We start from the raw sequence: 22,209 nt of genomic DNA on the forward strand, positions 1-22,209 counted from the left end.
TGTTTTTCAGCAACCACCACGTCAGTTTTCTTCGGAAAATGTAATCTATCTAAATAATAGTTTTCCGCAGCAGAGGTCACGCGAGAGTCGAGGCTGTGTGCCGTACAGTTTCAGTCTCAAAATGTCAGCTGGCGGGGGAGGAGACGAGGGCGGGTCGAGAGGAGCACTGGGAATTCTAGTAGAAGTGTGGTATGAGCGGAGGCGGCGACGCACCTGGGGAATTACAAGATCAAGCAACTATGCTGTTGCGTTTTTAATAGAGGTTGTCCCGATAAAGTACATGCATTGAGTTTCAGCTGCGGAATAAGGCAGAAAATGTACACGACAGAGCGCAGACGAATGAGCCTGCACGGGCTGAAGAGGAAAGATCCAATTTGGGTGTCGACTGAAAGTTTGTGGCAGGAGTCTTTGGCAATGGAGCTGAGCGCCAGTGGTTCGGGTAAACAGATAGTTTCTCCACGGAGTCGGACCAGAGCAGTATCCGTGGTATACATAATCAACGAGGACGCATCAGTGCCGCAGACTGAGGAGAACTTAACACTGAAATGTCTGAACGAAGCCTGCGCGGACGCACACGCCGTTTTCCAAACCATTTCATTTGAGAGAATATCCTTGGGCACCACAGACATCCTAGATAGTTTCTACAATGCAGGCAAGTGCAGACATGCTGAATGAAGGGTAATTTGGATGACACATAGACACAGTATTACGCCAATTATTCAAACTGACCCGACCTTTTAAATTTACCTTACAGATGTAGCAGTGGTGGAGATGAGTGACTCTTTTTGCCAGCCTTCACTGTTCTATCACCTTGGAGTGAGAGAAAGTTTCAGCATGACCAATAACATAATCCTATACTGTTACAAACAAGATAGTGATCTACAGGCTGTCAAGGTAACACACATCTCTGTTTACTATTATAAATTAATGTGATAGTTAAACTAGGGCTGCAACCATGGACTACAAACTGCCCAGGGGCCCCAAAAGTCAAGTACACTGTAAAATAGTTTGTGATAATTGGAATAATCGAACTTTTGTGTGACAATATGCAGGGCCACTCTAGACAACAAGGGGCCCTTTGCAATATTTTGTTGTTTGGGAGCCCTCCTTACTTTGCCTGGAGCTGAGAACTATAAAATAAAACTATAAACTAATGTGTATGTAGTATATAGTTTACGTGGCATATATATATATATATACTATTATTTGACATGACAACCCTTTGATATTGTTGATATTGTACTACCACAATGGGGCAAGAACATCCCTGCAATCTATAAAGTGGGCATAATCCTTGCATGACATTAATACACAAAACACAAACTTGTAGTAAACATGCCTTCATTAAGAATTTTGCCCTCAGACCTTAAATCAGTGGTCTCAGCAACATCCTCAATGCACAAAGTCTTTCTAAACCGTCAACGAAAAATGAGGGTGATGCAACTCTTGACGACAGGCCTGTTGGCAGAAAAACAGTACAAGCCAGCCAACACTCAACAGTAGTCATACAATTAAAAAAATAATCTCAAAAACAGTGCATTCTTGCACTAATAATCTGAATTTATATATTTAGTTGTATTTGCAGCATCTACAATGCAATATATTAGATCAATGTAAGAATTTTAAAATATATTTTTCAGTTCAGTACATTTTGATAGGTTGATGCAGGGCGGCTTGTGAGATATTTATTTAGCACACATGCATGACGCCTGCTGTTTGTTGATGGCAGTGGAGACGGTCAAGCCCTCTCTCTCTCTCTCTGCCATCCGTGACAGTTACACTGGCACTCTATGCAGAACCGTGCACACTCCTCTCTCTGTCTCACAGATTCCAGCACTGGTGCTGTCACCAACAGACATGTTGATTGGCTTGACATGATCTATCCATTGAGGACAGGACCCCCTGTTCTGCGTCAGAGCCATTGATTGGCAACTTTCTTTATTTAAAAAAATAATAATAAAAAGGAAAGGATATGCAGGGCCCTGCACAATTGCTTATTCAACTTATAGGGCAGGCCGCCACTGAAAATATGCACCATACAATGTGAACTGATATAAAGAGGACCTTGAGGCGAGTCCTGCACTAACTTGGTTTGAGACATTTATTATTTCACAGCAAACCTCGGACCTCGCTTGTTCTCTGGGGCTCTATGCAAAATAACATTAAGACATGTTGCACTGTGTGCTTAATAGTAGTGAGATGAAATGGAGCCAGTAGGGCCCCCTAGCATGTTAATCCAGCCATGGCTGCAACTAATGAATATTTTCATTATTGATTAATCTACTGATTATTTTCTTGACTAATCGATTAATTGTTTGGTCTACAAAATGTCAGAAAATATTGAAAAATGCCCAACAATATTTCCCAGACCCAAAGGTAACATCTTCACAGGTCTTGTTTTGTCTGACCAATGGTACAAAATCTAAAGAAAGTCAATTTTCAATTATGTAAAACAGAAAAGCTGCAAATCTTCACAATTGGGAATTGTTTCATTCAAATTCATGAAATTAGATTTGATAAAGAAGGTATTATGTCTATGCTAAAGACCAAAGATCATTTTAAATCTGGAGCAAATCAATTGTATTTATCAAAGAGTTTAACTGAAATTAAACATTAAGTATTAAAATCAAAAACACTGACAACTGGCAAGTGATGCCTCAGGTGCATTAAGCCCATGCAAGTATGATGCACTGTATGATGCGTGCATTGTCTTCCATCAGGAGCAGTGTGGAAGTTACACGTTCATCCCTTACGTAGTGTCACCTCAGGGCAAAGTGTTTGCCTGTGATGCTACAGTGATGACTGGTATCAAGGAGTTGATGCAGCCTAGTTTCCAGCTGGAGCCCCTGCTGACCCTGCTGGTGGACAGACTGGTGCATCTGCTGAACAATATACACATTCAGTCCAGGTCGGGCATACACTGCAGGGCCGTGTTCATCATCATATACTTTGCCAAAAACATTATCATCTCAGATTACACATGCATTTGCTAATGCTGTAACTCACAGCTTCTCCCCTATGTTCAACTTCACTTGGCTGATTTATTGAAGATTGTGAAAGTGTGTAAATATTATCCACCGTCTGCTCTTTATGCTGACAGTGAGTACTTCCGGGAGTCAATCAGGCATGAGATTCGTATGGCACGGGAGCGGTTCAGCGGCCAAGCCCTGAGCGAGGAGTTGAGCCGCATCCAGAAACGCCTGGACAGTGTAGAGCTGCTCACCCCTGATATAGTCATGAACCTGCTGTTGTCCTACAGGGACATTCAGGTGTGTGTTGATGTGTGCGAACAACTGTGTGCATGTGAGTAAATGCCTTGACAAGGAGTGTGTAAAAGGTCATGGGCCATAACCAATGATTATTGTCTTTATTTATTAATCTTTCAATTATTATTCTGATTATGAAATTGGTTGCAGAGCCCAACATGTCATTTTATCATTGCTTAGATTGAGTGAGCAAAAAGAATAAAAATAAAAATAGGGATTCAGTTTTATAGAAATAAACATGCAAATCTTCACTTTGGCAGAACCTAAAAATTTAGCTTTTTTGTTAGATTATGGATCAACTAATTTATTAATCGATTAAACTTTGCAGGACTAAATATGTGCATATTTAGCTTGAAACATGAACAAGTTTCATTATGAAAGCGTTACTGTTGACGATATTAAGCAGACCAAGACCAAAACCCAGGATCACATTGTATGTCAAGTGTTCCATGTGCGTGTTGATAGTAACAAAAACGACCATTACGGTTTAAATTATTATTTTTAATAAATGTTGTAATAATATGAAGTATTAAATGTCATCAGATGAGAGCATGGTAAATAATACATTGGAATTCTGCACCCTCTTTTCTCAGGACTATGATGCCATGATCAAACTGGTGGAGACTCTGAACAACTTGCCTATGTGTCTGGTAGCAGGACATCAGAATATCAAGTTTCATTATATATTTGCGCTAAACAGGTACCCAGATGGTTCCCACTGCATTCACATTTAGTTTTACAAGTAAACGTAACTACTAAACTATTGTAATCTTTTCTCTGGTTTCAGTTTAGTGTTTTTTTGCCATTCTCAGCCTGTAGCCTTTATTTGCCTTGTATGCATAGAAAATATAAAGGGCTTTGTTAAAGCTCATCAATCTTCCCACATCAGGAGGAATCACCCTGGAGATCGCGCTAAGGCTTTGGAGGCAATTCTGCCTATTGTGGAGTCGGGGAGCAAGGTGGCGTCAGACGTCTACTGCCTGTGTGGACGGATCTACAAAGACATGTTCATGAGCTCTGGGTTCACTGATGAGCGCAGCAGAGACCAGGCCTGCTATTGGTACAACCACTTTGTGTTTGTGGCTCTGGTCTTTTGTACTAGACTACAGTTTGTCACTACAGACCCTACTTAATAGTTACCTTCTTTTTTGATTGTTGCTGCTCGTACATGTTTGCAGTTTATGTTGCATTATTATTCTGATGTTACTTATGTCCCCTATCTTTCAGTGTTCTAGTATAACCCACCATTGCTGTTTTTATATTATTTGACAGGTATGGAAAAGCTTTTGAGACAGAGCCAACCCTTCACTCGGGCATCAACAACGTGGTCCTTCTGATGGCAGCTGGCCATGAATTTGAAACTTCTATTGAGCTGCGCAAAATTGGTGCTTAATGCTTTCTGCTTTCTTTATCAGAGAAAATCAATGACAGATACCTGCTTTGATCATTTGGAAGAGAATACAAGTTAATGATCTACCAATGTCAATGTGTGTCATAAAGTTTATACTATTTATGCATTACACTTTATGTTGTAGGGGTGTAAACCTTAGGCTTTGCCATGATTCAACCCACTATTTAAATTTGTAACACCACAATTCTGGTTATATTTTAAAGGTTTTTAAGACAAAATGCAATATCCAGAAAACCAGTGCACAGGGCCATCATATGTTGATGCACATATTAGCCTAATAGCTTGGAAATATATCAGTGATTTTATATGAATTTGTTAACGAATTGTTTTGCTCTGTGTTATTATTTTGGTGTTTAGGTGTGACTCTAAGCACCCTGCTCGGTAGAAAAGGCAGTTTGGAGAAGATGAAGGACTACTGGGATGTCGGGTTCTACCTTGGTGCAAACATCCTTGCTAACGAACACAGGAAAGTCATCGAGGCCTCTGACAAACTCTACAGGCTCAAGGCCCCTGTCTGGTGAGGCTTAAGCACCAGTTCTTGATTAGTAGTAATCATTCAAATCAGGGTGTTTAATCATCAGGATTCAGTTTGTAGGGCATATTAGTTTAATTTGATTGGTTTGATTAAAAAATCCCAAACCCCTGTGGATTAGAAAGCATTTAAAGAGATTCCGGGCTTATTTCTATATTCATTTAATGTGGATTAATGAGTTTAGTGTGTTTCTTTCAGGTATGTGGCATCCATTATGGAGACCTACATCCTGTACCGTCAATTTGACAAGCCACCTGAGGTGAAATCTCCTAAGCAGGAAACGGTGGAATTCTGGATGGAGCTACTTTTGCAGACCTGTAAACCATCTGAATCTACAGACCGCTGCCCAGTAAGACGACACTGATAACCTCATCAGTAACTGTAACAATAAACAGAAAGCATTAATTTTCTCAGATGTTATTATCTGTTAACTGGGACCCAGCTCTGTCCATTTTGATCTTAAGGTTAACATGCACTATAGTAATACTGTTAAAATAAATGGAGGGATATGGTCAGGAAATAATGGAGAAAGCAAGAAATAAATGAAGGCCATGTGGCTATTATAAAATATTGGTAATTGAATTTTGAATTGCTGCTTTTAAGGTGCTCATTCTGGAGCCCAGTAAAGTCCTCCAACCAGCCATAGTGTGTGTGAGTGAGGAGGACGAGAGTCGCACTGTCCAGTTGAAACACGTCACACCCTTAAAGGTATGTAGACCCTCTGCCACCCCACCCCCCGTCAGAGCCACCTTCTTATCTGAATACGTGTTTACGAGTACCTGCCATACAAACAGAATATAATAATTTGAGCAAGAACCAACTTTTCTCATGCTGATTTATGGTTCATTGAATGTTTAATCAGGTGAGTGTGTGGGTGTGTTCTTTGAGCGTCACTGTGTGTGGAAAAAATGACTTCCGTCATACCTCAGGGCTGTTTACTTTCTCTCTCTTGAATGTGTTCGTACATGTGTATTAGCAGTAAAACCTCATCCTATGTTTTAACCATCCTTGATTTTACAGAAAGGCTTACACGAGTGGACTTTCCCAGCCTCTGCAATTCGGGGAGTGAGGTAAAGTGGAGTACAGCGTGTGTTAACATCTCTCAAATATCTGCTCCCAAAACATACAGGTTGCCTGGGAAACTTTGGCTGTCAGTCAGATTTTTCTTCTGTCATTATGGTTTCAGGCTTAGCTTCTTTGTTGTTTGTCAGATATTTGTTGATTCCTCTCTGGCTACTGATCAGTGTTGCAGTGTATTTCAGCCTTGTCTGCTGATTCGCCACTTGGTCACAGTCTATACAAAACAGTCAGCTGCTGGGTCACTAAAAAACGGCAAACAACTTTATCAGATTGTACTATGTTTGGGGAAAGATGAGAAACACCTTGTTTCTCAGGACATCCTTTACGTTCAGCAGAAATACATTTGCATACAGTTTTTGACACTGACATGAATTTTCTAAACAAATAAATTAGGGATTATGACTTTTTCAAGAGTTAAAATCTTTATTTGCTTTTTTCCCTCTAAAGTGCTTCAAAGATTGATGAGCGGAGCTGCTTCCTGTATGTCCACTACAACTCAGATGACTTCCAGCTCTGCTTCCCCTCTGAGCTTCACTGTAAAGGGTGAGTGACTAATAAATTGGCAAAGATATAGTGGGGCAGAGTGTGTGTATTTCTGTGTGTGAGGCATGTGTAAGGCAGAGCAAATGATTTGCTCACTGACTAACTGACTTCACTGACTAACTGACTAGATAAAGATGAACAGACCATCATTACAGGGTGCAAATAAGTAAACAAATAGCTTTGCGGAGTCTAGTCAGTGGCCTAGAGAAATCAGTGTGATGCAATAACACTGTATGAGTCATATGCCTTGTAGGAAATCCCCCTAGGAAAGCGTTTTTCACTCTGACTTAAAGTTGACCCAAATCACAAAAGAATTATATTTCCTTCTAACCTCAAATGGTATCTACCATTCCACATACATTCTGTTTTGAGAGATGCACTGCTTAAACCTCTGCTGCCACCTTAATATAATGGAAGTGAACTTTTGTTTATGGTGCTCAAAGCACTCCTAAATTACTCCCTTTTTCCTGATACAGTATCCCGGTTTCCTGGTGCACTGTACAAAATTTCCTTGGAACTACCTGCCAAAAAAATGTACATAAAATTGAAACTATATGCATGGCTACATACTACTTGGAGAAAGTAGGGAAATGTTGTTGGAAATGTTTTTTTTTTGTTACTTGGGTCAACTGATCCCTTAAAGGTTCCCTATGGAGTTCTCAAACAAACAAACAAAAGTTATGGTTACACTCCATTGTTGTCGCAATGCTACGTTTCTTTGTGCATTACCACGACAGGACTGTATCTTTCCGACCACATGCTCACACTCGTGCATGTGTGTCTTCGTGTGCACTATATAAACAAAAGAGGGACCCACTTGTAAAAAAATTGTTCCGTAGCACTGCTAGTGGTCAAAAACTCCACAGTGAAGTCGGTTGATTCTATTCACAAAGGTGAATTTTCCTTCCACATACTGGGTGTTTGCCTTTTATGGGTAAATTCTAAAGGCAAAAGTCTACAGGTGCGTTGTTGGTATTATCTTTACTTTAACTGATATTCACTGAAACTTTATTTAACCACATGCTCCATTAACAGCATATTCTCTAATCTACATTAGTGTCTTCTCGCACTGTTCTCTCACTAGTTTCTGCGAGCTGGTAAACTCTCTGCTACAGCAGGCTGAAGACCCTGCTGAGGACCTGAACCGTCTAACTGAGGGAATACTAGAGGTTAGTCGCAGCCCTCCATTCCTCTGACACAGAGTGTGCTCTATTTTAGGTCTCACTTGGCTCAACAAGTAGAAAACAACTGCAATCGCTGGGAGAAAATCAAACTCAAGAACAGAAATACTCCAGTAACATAGTGTCATATTTTCCACGTAATTTGGCATTGTGTACAATATCTATTTGTGTAAATAAATAAATAAATAAATTTAGATTTAATATTATATTTATTCTCAGAATTCTGGACTTGTGTTTTCAGAAGTCCCTGAATGAAACATCTGTTCTATCACTTAACAAACATTTCTCTCTTCTGCTACTTGTCATTGCTTGTGAAATTCCTCACAACTCCTCTGATGCTCCTACTTTCAGTCATTGCATTCTCATTCATGCTGTCTTCATTTCTTTCTATAGTACATCTATGAGACCAATGAGAATGGCGACAAGGTGCTTCTGGGTAAAGGGACATACGGTGTGGTGTACGCTGGGAGGGACCTGAGCAATCAAGTACGCATCGCCATCAAGGAAATCCCTGAGAAGGACCGCACGTATGAGAAACCAACACACTGTTTTTCATTGAGAGTCGTCCCTACTAGCAGACACTAAGCTGCACTGTTTCTCACAAGAATGTTTTTTTTCCATAATACCCTTTACTGGAAAGGATTTGGCAGAGAAAAAACTGACTGGCATGCTCTTGCTCATTGGGATTCTTGGGGGAGATGGATGAATATTTAGACTTTGTTTGTTTCTCCATGATCTGCACAAAGAGCTTAGGCTCCTACTGCAGTGTTATGTGAAAATAAAGGATTCCATCGAAGGAAATGTGATATTTAAATCACTTTTGTAGCATTTGCCAGACCTCTCTGTGTTCGAGACACAGCACAGTCTTTCTTATGTCACTCTTGTGATGTTGTAATTATCAAGCTGTTCTCTTATTAGCAACAAAAAATTACTGAAACTGAGAAATAATGTGTCAAATTAGTCTGTGTGTAGTGATGTTCCAGATGTAAAACAACAAAGTAGGGAAGATCCTCTTAACTGGAGAGAGAGAGAGAGAGGGGAAAACACTTTTAGTGTAGTGCAATAGCAGCTGTCATGTGACATAATGTATAAAGCTTTTTCAAGCTTTTAAAGTTAACTATTTCATTTATTCACTTAAAATGCAAACCTGATCTTTGTTCGACCCTACTACATTCTTTCTACCAACTACTATATACTAATTGAGTTTTTGAGAAAAACATTATTTAACTAACACAATATAAACTGCATGTATCAGAGAGGAAATGTTGTTTATCATGCACAGTCAGAAGAATTTAGTTACGCATCTCCCATACTTTTTCATGTTCTTTCTGACCAATAATAAACTAGTTTATTCGGAATTCTGAGGTTTGCAGACACCAGGTTTGACTTACACAGTGTTATATCCTGCAATTGCGGTGTGTGTCTGTCCATCCAATATGATTTCTGCATGTTTTTAAATAATAAAGTATCATATGGAATGTTGTATTGTTGACCAAAACCTCACAGTCACACATGTATTCCTCTGTCTCTCCCAGGTACTCCCAGCCCCTCCATGAGGAAATAGCTCTGCACAAGAGGCTCAAACACAGAAATATTGTTCAATACCTGGGCTCTGTCAGTCAGGAAGGTTTCATCAAGATCTTCATGGAGGAAGTACCTGGAGGTATGAATCCTAAAATGTAAACTTCTAATACTTTTAGTTTCAAAGAGCAGTGGAGGGTAACTGTCCATTAGATGACATCCTTGGCTAAATCTACACACACATACACTGTCTGATACAATGTCTAAAAAAAATTGTCAATTGAAAGTCACACACTCTTGCAGTATGAAACTTAAAAACACTGTATTCAAAAACAGGAAACTGTCTTTCTAGAATTGCTGGAGGGTGGCTAAAATCCATTGTTGGCTAGATTAAATCAAAAAACCTATAGACCAACTATACACAGTGCAATAATTTCATTCAATACTGTTTTATTTTTATGCATTCACATATGCTGATACAATTACTGATGCCTCTTCACTTTTATTTTACACAGAGACCCAGACTAATACATCAGTGTTGCACTCTTTCATGCAATCTACAAACTAATAATTAGACATTGGCATATTAATATTAGGTTTCCAGATGAAGTAATGTTCTTTTGAAACTTTGACTGGAATAAAAACAGAAGTCATGCCTTGGTTCATTGGAAGTGTGCTCTGCCTCTGCTTTCAAGTCTGCATTTCTGCAGATTTGTAAGTGTGATTGTGTAACATCAACTGGCATCCAGTTTTAAGAAAGTGGGTGGTTCCAAAGATATCCTGCATTGGAGAGAAATCTCTTCAGACAATGACGTGAATGTCAGAAAAACATCTGAAGATATGTGAACAATTCCAATCCATAGCTTGGTTTGATATTGCCAGATGTAGCTGAGAAACAGTTGAGAAATAACTTCTTTTTCAACAAAAATAGAAAATTGTGTTTTCCAGTGTGACACTTACAGTAGACATTATATTTTGTTCACATCTCTGCTTTCATAGACATGTGAGAAATAATTTTCACTGCCAGATTCTGTTCTTAAAAATTAATCAGCTCATATAATTTTCCTTTCCTGCTTGTAGGAAGTTTGTCGTCTCTCCTGCGTTCCAAATGGGGTCCTTTGAAAGACAATGAAGCCACCATCATCTTCTACACCAAACAGATCCTCGAGGGGCTCAGATACCTTCATGACAATCAGATCGTCCACAGAGACATTAAGGTGAGCAGAGCACCCTACAACTCTGTGGGACAAATGGCAAATAATTATTTCACTTTCTAGAATAATTTCACCTTAGCTTTATGGTAAAAGACAGTAGTGTTTGTGAAACATCTCAATGTGGGTAATTTGTCTTTGCTGTAGGGTGACAATGTATTGATCAACACCTATAGTGGAGTGTTGAAGATCTCTGACTTTGGAACCTCCAAACGATTAGCAGGGATCAACCCCTGTACTGAGACGTTTGCTGGTGAGATGCTGTGTATTTTAAAACATTTATGACTCTGTCTTGTATCACACTTACAACTTATAATAGTAGTTGCATTTTAATCACTTTTATGATGATTTTACAATAGGAACTCTCCAGTACATGGCCCCAGAGATTATAGACCAAGGGCCTCGGGGTTACGGGAAGCCAGCTGATATCTGGTCCCTAGGGTGCACTATTATAGAAATGGCAACAGGCAAACCACCTTTCCATGAGCTGGGAAGTCCTCAGGCAGCCATGTTCAAGGTAAATAAGGAAATTTGTATTTTATGTATGTTAATACATGCAGATAGTGGTGTTTTCACGAAAAAGAATTGTTCTGAATTTGGGGAATATTTAATATGGCTTTGAGGTTGACATTTGTGGTTTTGAGTGAAATGTCTCAACAACTATTGAATGGATTGCCATGAAATTTAGCGCACACTTTACATTTTATCCTGAGGGAGACATGAATGACACTGGTGATCTAGTGCCATCATAGGCACTTCTGTGCCTAAAGCTACGTTCACATCATATGGGATGGCTGGTAGATATGATAAATTAATTTACATTGAATGACGGTCTTTGGCTGATATGATATTTGATACATATCTGTTGGTTTTTAGGCACTTCCATGTTATTAAGTGCCAAGTTGGATATATCGGAGCTTCCCAGTCATAATAATACTCATAGTTACCATAACATGAACACTGCATCAGTAAAGCCTCACAGAGCCACTTGCATGGCTGTAAACTCTTGTTGAACAAATATTAGCAACTTCCGTCTTTTCTCTTTTAAAACACACAATCTCAAAGTAAAGTTGTTTAAATGAACAATTGTCAATGATATAATCTTCATACTCTGTTAGTAACCTTTAAACAATCCCATCAAGGTGGGCATGTTTAAGATCCACCCCAAGGTTCCAGAGTGCATGTCAGACGAGGCAAAGAGCTTCATGATGAACTGTTTTGTGCCGAACCCAGACGACAGAGCCACAGCCGCAGAGCTGCTGAAGGACACCTTCCTCAGGTCATGCCCCAGGAAGAAGACCAAGGCTCTGCAGGAATCAGAACCTAAAGACTTCCTTTCTTCTGGTGAAGCTTCAGTACATTTCAAATTCATATACTGCTCTTCTTTCTCATATATGTTGTCGGTTTTCATCAACCAGTTTATCTGAATTGCTTCCTATTCCCTCTGTTGTTATTGCCCATTTTGACACCTGTATTTTTAAGTGTTACGAAACCTGGTAAATGTCATTGTCACAAAAATGTCAGATTTTTAACACTTACATATGTCACAACAATCTCGCTGGGTTTTGCAGCTGACTATCAACGCAGCCTGTCTGTACCTATCTCCATCCTCGTGGAGGACACTGATTCATACTCGGGTTTAATCGACCTGTCCTGCTCCCTGGACCTCAGAAGGCCCCAGTCCACCCTCAGAGCAGATAAAATCTCGGAGAGCCCACCCAGCACCAGCAGCTTCCTGCCGTAAGTTAAATTATTACTCAACAGAAAGCCTTATAATCTCAGCCATGGTTGTACAGGATCTTACGTCAGTGTGCAAACCACACTGAGGTTTCAGTCAGATTGAGGCTACATCCTGTGTAGGTATAAAAAGGGTAAAATGCCACTGTATCCCATACTACAGTCTACAGTTACCACATATTACTTATTAAATAACCTGTAAATCACTCATGAATTGTTGATATCAATATCCTCATTTCTGTTTCGTGGGATTTTCATTTCAGTAGATACATCACTTTTGTTTTATCTTTATCTTTATCTGTTGATCTGGTGTGATTTATCTCTGTATTGTCCCGTACTGTCCAGAATACCAGAGGACTCTTCATCAGACATGAGCAGTCCAGCCTCAACAGAGGAGAATATTGGTCTTTTTATGCTGAGAAAGGACAGTGAAAGGAGAGCCACACTGCACCGAGTCCTCACTGACTACATCAGTCTTGTCGTCTTTAATATACAGGAATCTGTGCCTCAGGTGGGTGAAGAAAAGTCATTGTCAAAAAACATTGTGAAATCCATTAACTGCATGGCTTCCTACATAACATATACACTACATAGAATTTTCTCTAAGATTTGTTTGTATATTTACAAAATGGACAATACAGATAAACCTTGTTGCATAGAAAGAAGAAATGCAGGAGATGTAATCTACATAGGGTAACTGACAGATTATTGGTTCACCAATCATTATTGGCCAGTTATTATATTTCAGACATGCTGTTTATCAGTATCTGCAAAGTCTTAGCTAATAGGCAAGACATTATATGTAACACATAATAAACCCTGAATGTTTGGATCTCTTCTTAGTTTGTTATTACATGAATTGCCCAGAAGTGTTGTTGCACTTTTGGCATTGCCAAAACCCAAAAATATGAACCTCCAAGTGATCCAACAGCCACATGGCATGACTGTCTGCAGTGAATGCAAAGTTAATATTAAAGTTGGCTTGCAAGTTAATAATCTTGAGCCTAATGACATTTTTCAGTGTGTAAAACACACACACATCTTTTTAGTCCATGTGCTGAGTCCAAAAAATAGGTACTATCTGTTTCACAAGGACTCACAAAACTGTAGAATGCTCCCTTTTGTTGTCAAATTTAAATATACTGATTAAAGATTAGAATCTGCAAAAAATGTAAGCTGCTGTTTGTAAGCTGTACAGTACCACACCTGTGACTTCAGAGCTTTAATATAGAGGAACAAAGGTGATTGGAAAATTAATAATACTGGTAATATTGTTATTAATATCACCCCAAAAAATTTTAATTGGTCTATCCCCAATTCACTGGAAAAAAAGACTGCTACTATCCAAGTTAATTGTGAGATAAAGAAGTCTTCTGGAAGTACTTCCAGAATGAGAACAATAGATGTATCCTCATTTTTCCAATCTTTTTTCTCTCTTAAAAGCATGGCGAGGGATCATCACTAACTGCAGACCACATCACCAAGCTTATTATCTGCTTGCGAGACAACATCCGCTCCCCGGACAGGAAGAAGCTGACCAGTAGCCTGATGGAGCTTCGAGCTGTGATACTCACTGCCCGAGTATCAACAAACAGCCTGCAGGTGGTGCTGTTCAGCTTCCAAGACGCAGTAAGTTACGTCACAGTCAACATACAGACTTTCCTGGTGATTACACTGTGGTCAGCTATGGGCTTATTGAGATTTTGGCATGGAACATCACTCTTCTCACAATCGTGTTAAACTATCTGCTCTGTATATAGGTGAAGAAGGTGTTGAGGCAACAGCAAGTGAAACCTCACTGGATGTTTGCTCTGGACAATCTGCTGAGACAGGCAGTACAGGACGCCATCACTGTGCTCCTACCAGGTAGAGCTTCATCTCATACTGTATAACTTCAGTAGTTTGGGTTAAATCCTTGGAGAGACAAGCAGATATTTGAGTGCAAGTGTGGTTGTGGGACTAACATTGTCAACCAGCTCTCAGTTTATATTTTTCTCTCCTTGTGTATCCAGAGTTTCATTTATTTATTTATTTACTTGTTTGTTTACTTTTTGGGGGATTCGTGTTGTTTATTTGTTGTCTATGCTTCCTCCATTCTTCCCCACCACTCCCCTCTCTGCCTCTCAGAACTGAAACTCCAGCTGCAGTCCTCATTTGAGATTGAGGACAGCACTCCTGAGGAGCTGTGTGCTGACCCAGACACTCCTGTAGGTCTTGGCCCTGACCAGCTGGAGGCGCCAGCAGATACACAGACAACACCCACAAATGAGATCCTGCCTACAGCCAGCCCCAACTGCCCTACAGACCGCGTCCTCAACACCAACTGTCCCCTCAGTGAGAAACTGAGAGACCTACGACTAGAGACCAGAGGGTAGCATTTAGTTGTTTTCATGTTCATGTTGTGCTACATTTATTTTTAATGGTTTTAAAATACAGTACATTGACATATTTTGTGATGAACAGCAGCATTACAGACATTTGGAATTTAAATTTAATGTTTGTGCTGTGAAAAAGACCTAACAGTGGCATCTCTATTAAGCAATATTACACAATGATTAATAAGAATTTTGAGTTGCACTGCTTTCTGCTGAGTGATGATGGCTGTTTGTGTTTCAGACTGCTGAATCAGCTGAGTGTGAAGGAGAGAGAGTACCAGGAGCTACTGAGGAACTCTCTCCAGAGGAAACAGGAACAGATAGATGCACTGAGGAAAGCAGCAGTCACTCAAGGTAATGTTTTTTTAACCACACAGTTTGTTACATCCATGTAGATAGCACAAGAACTATTATATTATTATTATTATTATTATTATTATTATTATTAGTGCCAGGTGAGTTTGACAGTGTGTGTAAGAATGTCTTTTTAGGTTTTTTTGGAGCACTATTTATGCCGAATCAAGACAGTTCAGATACTGTAGTTTTAGATAAATTGTTAAAGAAAATGTTGCAAGTCTATCTTAAAACAATACTCACATTTCATACTTATGTTGAGAGTCATGGGTCAAGCAGAGGAGGTAGCGCAAACTACACTGTAGGAAACATCCACAGTCCTCGTTCTGTGCAAAAAGGCATTCTTAAGTTAGCCAAAGCTAATATGAGGCTTGAGCAGTCTGAATTAGCCGTCAAGTCGGCATCTTCGTTTTGATAGTCATGTGTAGGTTCACTGACTGTGTTTTCTCTCTGCAATGAAACGTAACAAGACGTATCCCTCCACTGTGGTTCAGCAAGGAAGTGCTCTCCAGGGAAACTCAAATAGGGAATTTTGTACTAAAAAGACTGAGTGGAATATACTCACTCAATATCTCATATCTTGTATTAAAATAGGCTTGAAGAGACATAGTCTCTCAAATAGTCTCTCTTTCAGTGGCTTTGACTTTGGTCTGTCGAAACCTACCCATCCAGCACTCCAAGCAGGTTAAAACAAACATTCAGGAATATTTGCGCATTCTATTTGATCTGGGTCAGGTGTCATCATCAAATCTCTGAATCTAGGTAAAGTAAGTCTGTTTGTTACGATTCCCCCTGCTTGTAATATTTGGTAAAGAAAATATACCAAATTAAAATGGAGAATATGTACAAGTTGGTAAATAATATTGCTATTTCATGTATCTAAAGTTGTTTGCCAATCACATGAGGAGTGAGCCATCATCTAACAGTTGGTAAGAGCTCAGCCTGATGATTAACCGGACAAGCTGCAGCATGACCGGTATTGCATCAAGGGACTAAGCCCTGTGTGGATTATCAATACACTCAGTTATTCTCATTACTGTTTTTTAACACTTTTATCAGTCAATCCCTATCATGCCTCAGCTTCAGGCTCCAGATTTCTGCCTGACTGGTTTGTGTCAGAGGCGTAGACCATCGGACCATCAGCTAATGTGCTCAAACTTGACTCGTCTGTTTGGATAATGATACAGTATGCCTGCAGAAACACGATAAGAGATGCAGTATGTCTGTAATTTGCACCAGGCCGTCTGAATTATTGTAATCTCTGTATATTATAGATGGTGAATTGGCTTCACAGAAAAGCTCTAACCCAGAAGTGAAGGCTTTGGTGCACTGGCTCAAGTCTATCCCTGTAGATCAAGACACTATCGATAAGGTAAACTCAACTCAAGCTCAACCTTGTTATTTTTACTCCTGAGGCTGGTTGGTATTACTCATCTACCCACTGTTAATCCACACCTGTGTGATCCTGTTTTCTAGTTGCTCTCTCATGAGTTCACCTTGGACTGTCTCCTCTACATGGCCTCCAGGGATGATTTGATGTACTGTGGAATAAGGTGAGCTGCCTCCACACATCACCCTCACACCATCTGTCTATGCAGAAATGTAGGAAGGGATTGCCCTCACAGATCAGAATCAGAAATACTTTATTGATCCCCAAGGGGAAACGGCAACAGGCAGTTGGCGCACTTATAGATGGTGGTGTAGAAAAGATGCAGTCTACCTCGTTAGAGTTTAATCAGAAAGCCCTGGTGGTGTTTGAGATAGCTCATTTGTAACACTATTTAAATCTGTCCAAAACTGCTGTTTCAGAGGGGGCATGCTGTGTCGAATCTGGGCAGCCCTCACAGCTCGCAGGAGGACCCAGCTCCGTACACACAATGAGGACAGCGAAGACACTATTCTTTAATGGCTGCTGATGTACATCAAAGGACAGATTTATTGACAGGCTGGTCCTGTGTCATCTGGAGGAAGTGAGGCAGTGGTGAACATAACTGACTTTGCAAGAAACTGATTTAATGCAGGATAGATTTTGGTTACCTTGTTAATTATGAATGTATTTTCTTTTCAAAATACTGACCATTTCTTCTTTTCTGACCGTTTTTGTGCATGTAAAGTAGAATCCAAAAATCTTCACTTTAAAGTTAGATCTTGCCAGCATTATTTTTTTTTTTTTACATTTTCTCAGGGCTATGGCAAGTGGGACTAATTACGCCTAGTAGAGTATTGATTTGTCTGTCAGCAAACACATTTAATGCTATTTTAATGGTACCTTCTGATGATGCTGTTTTACTGTGTTTTACAGAAAGTTATTAAGGACATACTGTATTTTTAAGATGAATGTCTCTGCATTCTGGGGAATAATACAAATTATTTGTACTGTATATCCTGTTAAAACTTATTCCAATAATAAGCAGGAACCTTAAATCTTCTCAGACTGGCTTGTTATCTCCATGTAGCCATTTGTTTGTAACAGGGAAGAACGTTTTTTTGAGGGGGTGACGAAGGCTGGAAGAAGTGATGAAGTGGTGAACAGTCTTAAAATTCCACGTGTTCCCTCATCTGTTTTCACAATGTTGACATCTCCTTAGAAACAGCAACATGAGCTTTGTGTGTGTGTCTGTCCATAGTATGTATGTATGTATGTATGTATGTATGTGTGTGTGTTATTGTGTAGCCATGCTTCTGTGCAGGTCTACTGTTTTTTGAGTTTTAGACTTTTTTAGGTGAGGACTTTTATCTGTTAAATCATTTTGTCTAGTCCTCATTTCTTCAAGGTACAAAGTGTCAAAACTTGGGTTTAGACTTTAGAAGTTGGGCTTGAGTAATATTAGGAATGGAAATAAAAGGGGGGAGGGAAAGGTCAAGATCAGAACATATATATACATATATATAAACAGGGAAGCAGCAATGTTCTGATCTTGTGATCTGTGTGTGTGTGTGTAATAAATGAATATTTTGATAAATACACGAAGAAATATTCTCTTGGTATATGACATTATGACATACTAATATTCATCCTGAATTTTAAAGCCTTTGGTGAACTAGACTATTTTGTTCCTCTAAAATATACATAAAGCTGTGCTGTCTTCTCGTGTGTTCTGTCAAACCTACAGCAGATAATGTTACTGATTACTTCCTCCTCTCTGATTAAAACTAAATATGAGTTCAACTTTAATACTCTTTGGCTGGAATAAGAACCTGCATCCACATGGCTCTGTATTGCACATGGTTGGATCTCACTAATGTGCTTTTTGGACATAATCTTAAAAAATTCTATCTTCACTGATTGGCATAAAGTGGCTGTTGTCATGTTTGACATACTAATGCTAATGTGCTAAGTTAACTGTGAGTCAGTGCCTTAAAGCAAGAATACGGGCAGCAGCTGTCACCTCAAACTCATTTCCTATTAAAGATAATTGAATGTAATGTGAGTGCAACCCCCTGAGTCTCCCTTATTCTAATAAGCTTTATAAAACAATAGCATTAGGGTTGTCCAGCTAATAGGATACAAACTGTTAGCTTTGATCAGACATAATGGTGCAACAAGTTGGTGTAAAGTGGCTCATGTAGGAAAATGTATCTATTTACAATGGAAAGAGTACACAGTCAAGGTTAGTGTTTTCTCATTGTTCACAATGACAATGTAACTTTTATCCTAAAGCTCACATTTATTCTCTTGTCATCATCATGATAGTGTTTTCATTTCTAATCATATTCTGTGGCTTTCTGCATATGTCAGAGGAACCAGGGGATATAAGGAAATCATGTTTGTATTGTTTTTAGTGTTTCTCTGTTCTTCCTTCTTAAGTCTACAGTAAATCCCTCTATCTTTGTTCTGTCTGGGGGTGGAGTTAAAACACTGATAGGCAAATAATGAGGACTGCTGTCAGGGGGATTTTGTCAGGGTCTTGGGGGGATTGAGGACACCACACTGGGAGGCCCAGAACCTCAGGGATTACTGAGCTCACCCTTTTCCTTGCCAGCTCCCATAGGACCGGTCTCCCCACTGTCCTGGACTCAACTTGTGCCAGCCTGCACGGGTAAAGCTAAATTTGACCATTTCTTGCAGGATTTGATTAAAAATGCAGCAGTGGAGTTGCAGCATGAATCAGAGTTTTACTTCTGCTCTGATAAGTAAATTGTGTCTCTTGTCTTGAGTACACCACCACTTCAAGAGTTTGTTAATTACCAATTCATCATTTGTTTTCTAACATATCATTAACAACAGAGCTCACTAACAAGCTGTGCTTCTATTACTGAGGTCTGTATAAAGTGTGCACTCACATGCTTACATGCCTGCAGGTGCTCACATATGTTTACTTCATGCACACAGATCAGGTCAGGGCCATACTCCTCATTATTTCCTTGCTAAATTGCCACACGTCTCTCCTCACCATATAGTTTTGTTGTTTTTTTTTACAGTGCAGTAGAAGTATGCAATAGCATAGCAGGTTATGAGCACATTCTTTGCATTGCTGTCACTCCCCTGAGTGTTGATGACACTTAACTGGACTTAACTTGGAATGTTGACTATATAAATAGTATGATTTAGTCTTTGGATTACCTCAGAAGCTTGAGACGTGTCAGTATTTGTTTACATACGGGAATTGTCATTCACAGATTTGATTTAGAAAATATTTTTACCACATACACTGCATGCAATTGCTACTGCAGTATTTGTCTTCCTCAGGAGCATTTCATAGGAATTTTGTTATCTTCATGACCCCAAGGGAGAGGAAGTAATAATCTTACAAGCAATTCAATGAAAGTCAATCATGTCATGTTATCTCTTCTGTTCCACTCTTGGCTCCTTTTGGAAAATAATAGCCTATAAGTAGCGGCTAGTATTAGAGCAGGCCAGACACAACACTGACACAGTTGATGGACAGCTATGATGTATCGTAGAAAAGGTTTCAGTCGTAGTCATCTGGACACTGTTTTCAGAATCAACACGTTTCGGCTCCCATCCGGAAGTCATTCTCAATAGCTAGTTTAGCTAGGCACTTAACAGTGATGAAGTAGATGCAGCCAGAAAACAATAGGCCTGATTACTGATTACTGGGCCATCTTGGAAACTATTAGGTCAGTTTCAGGTGAAACTAGCTATTTACAGATACTTAGGCAGATTCCTTCCTGAGGGCAGGGCTTATGTAACTCAGAGTAGCTTAAATTTCCAGTTCCCGTCCAATTTTTTTCACAATTGAGAATGACTTCCGGATGGGAGCCGAAACGTCTTGATTCTGAAAACAGTGTCCAGATGACTACGACTGAAACCTTTTCTACGATAGAACACTCCTGGACGAATGAGGGACTACACCGACAGCTATGATGGTTACAGCTAGACAGAAATATTCCCTAACTAGTTCTGAGGCACATAGAATTAATCCTGGCTGTAATCCAGGGAGTTGAATTAAAACAACTAAACCTATGTGTGTGCTTGTGTGCACACATACGTGTGTGTGACAAAGCTTCACTGGGGCTTGACCTCAAGACCTTTCACCCTTTGTCTATCTCTGTTGTGTTTGTGTCACTCTGAAGGCCACCCATCCATATGACACTGAATCAATGATTTCCATCACAGAGGAGTGAACCGGTGACCTTTTAGTATTAATGAGGCCATTCCAAAGGTGACAAAGGAAATTAATGAATTTGCACCCATGTTTTGAAAGTAGTAAGTGCTGTATATTCCTGCATGCATATGAAATAAAATATGCAATTTGTAACCTTTTGGAAAATTAAACTTTCTCTGTTTTAATGTTATAAACCAAATCAATGTACATCTTCTTTTCTCCTTGTTTGTAGCCACACTACTGACTAAAAATGCAATGTTGGTCAGTTGGTCGGACGGCCATTTGGTCCAGACAGAAATAACTCAACAACTATTGCTTGGATTGCCATGAAATTTGGTACACATATCTATGGTGCCCAGAGGATGAATCCTTCTGACTTTGGTGATCCCCTGACTTTTCGTCTAGCACCGTCAGTAGGTCAAAATGTTCACTTATCCAGTGAAATATCAGAAAATCTACTTAAGGGATTGGCACAAAATTTGATACAGACATTCATGGTTCTCAGACGATATACTGTAATTACTTTGGTGATTCCTGACTCTAGTGCCGTCATCAGGATGACATTTGTGGGTGCATTTTCATGACTGATTTCCATTTGGTACATACATTCATGTCCCCCCTGAGGGTGAATTGTAATGACTTTATTTTTCATCTAGAACCATTATCAGGTAAAAATTTTAATTTGTTCAATGTTTTGGTTTGTGAGAAAATACCTGCAAAACGAATGGCATTTGCATCAGCCTCATCTATACTTTGTGTTTGGTGCTAGTTATCAAATGTTAGCATGCTAACATGCTAAACTGAGATGGTGAACATTTTAAACATTGTACCTACTAAACATCAGCATGTTAGCATTGTCACTGTGAGCATGTTAGCATGCTGACGTTAGCATTTAGCTGCCTTAGTACAGCCTCACTCAGCTGCTTGTGTGGCTGTAGACTTGCTGTTTTCTTTTCTGCCCCTTTTATTTTCTCTTTTTCCTTGATTCCTCATGTAAAGCACTTTGTAACTTCTTTTTTGAAAAGTACTATACAAAATTAAGTTAACTTGCTTGCTCAAGAGGCACCTTGCATGATGACAGAGCAGTGCTGCTGGTGGTGCTCTCTGGGTTGACCAGTTTAACCTCACTGAAACTCAGGCTGTTGTAGTGAAGGTTTCCCTCCTTATAAATGGAGCCAGAGGTCAAGGGAAGGCACTCCCACCCTCTCATTCACGTTTTCCCCTGCCTCTGCTATTTTCCTCCATCTCTCTCTCTCTCTCTCTCTCTCCTCATTGTGGGTTGTCATGGAAATGAAAGCACAGGGAGGGGGGACTTCTATTATTGAAGCAGTTGTGGGATTGGTAGTGGGCTGGGAGTTGGGTATAGTGAAATGGAGCGATTCATGCACTCATAAACAGAGAGTGCGGTGGAGCAGAAGAGAGGTGGAG

General features: G+C 39.7%; 2 protein-coding genes across 4 annotated transcripts in view; both read left to right on the forward strand.

Annotated features, from left to right (window-relative positions):
• The first annotated feature begins 148 nt into the window (after positions 1–148).
• On the forward strand, positions 149–18,176 carry si:ch211-1i11.3 (mitogen-activated protein kinase kinase kinase 5). 3 transcript variants are annotated; one of them, XM_044208435.1, is made up of 28 exons: positions 149–652; positions 755–894; positions 2,721–2,908; positions 3,101–3,269; positions 3,860–3,966; positions 4,156–4,326; positions 4,539–4,651; positions 5,035–5,194; positions 5,408–5,558; positions 5,813–5,917; positions 6,230–6,279; positions 6,737–6,832; positions 7,917–8,001; positions 8,407–8,540; positions 9,549–9,676; positions 10,615–10,751; positions 10,893–10,998; positions 11,105–11,262; positions 11,888–12,089; positions 12,317–12,485; positions 12,828–12,993; positions 13,926–14,111; positions 14,243–14,348; positions 14,610–14,853; positions 15,099–15,211; positions 16,486–16,583; positions 16,688–16,764; positions 17,021–18,176. In XM_044208435.1, the coding sequence occupies exons 1-28, from the start codon at positions 316–318 to the stop codon at positions 17,115–17,117; spliced, it is 3,993 nt and encodes a 1,330-aa protein (XP_044064370.1). In that variant the 5' UTR covers positions 149–315; the 3' UTR covers positions 17,118–18,176. The 3 variants fall into 3 exon arrangements, with proteins under 3 accessions (XP_044064370.1, XP_044064371.1, XP_044064373.1); XM_044208436.1 differs by lacking the exons at positions 2,721–2,908; positions 3,101–3,269; XM_044208438.1 differs by lacking the exons at positions 149–652; positions 2,721–2,908 and having other exon boundaries at positions 765–894.
• Positions 18,177–19,112: 936 nt separating this feature from the next.
• The window catches only part of map7d1a (MAP7 domain containing 1a), a 50,273-nt gene continuing 47,176 nt past the window's right edge, over positions 19,113–22,209 (forward strand). Inside the window, exon 1 of the mRNA XM_044208449.1 lies at positions 19,113–19,251. The gene's annotated coding sequence lies outside the window, so the exon portion shown is untranslated. The remainder of the gene's footprint in view (positions 19,252–22,209) is intronic.

The sequence above is a fragment of the Siniperca chuatsi genome, linkage group LG9, assembly GCF_020085105.1.
Source record: "Siniperca chuatsi isolate FFG_IHB_CAS linkage group LG9, ASM2008510v1, whole genome shotgun sequence".
Classification (NCBI taxonomy): domain Eukaryota; kingdom Metazoa; phylum Chordata; class Actinopteri; order Centrarchiformes; family Sinipercidae; genus Siniperca; species Siniperca chuatsi.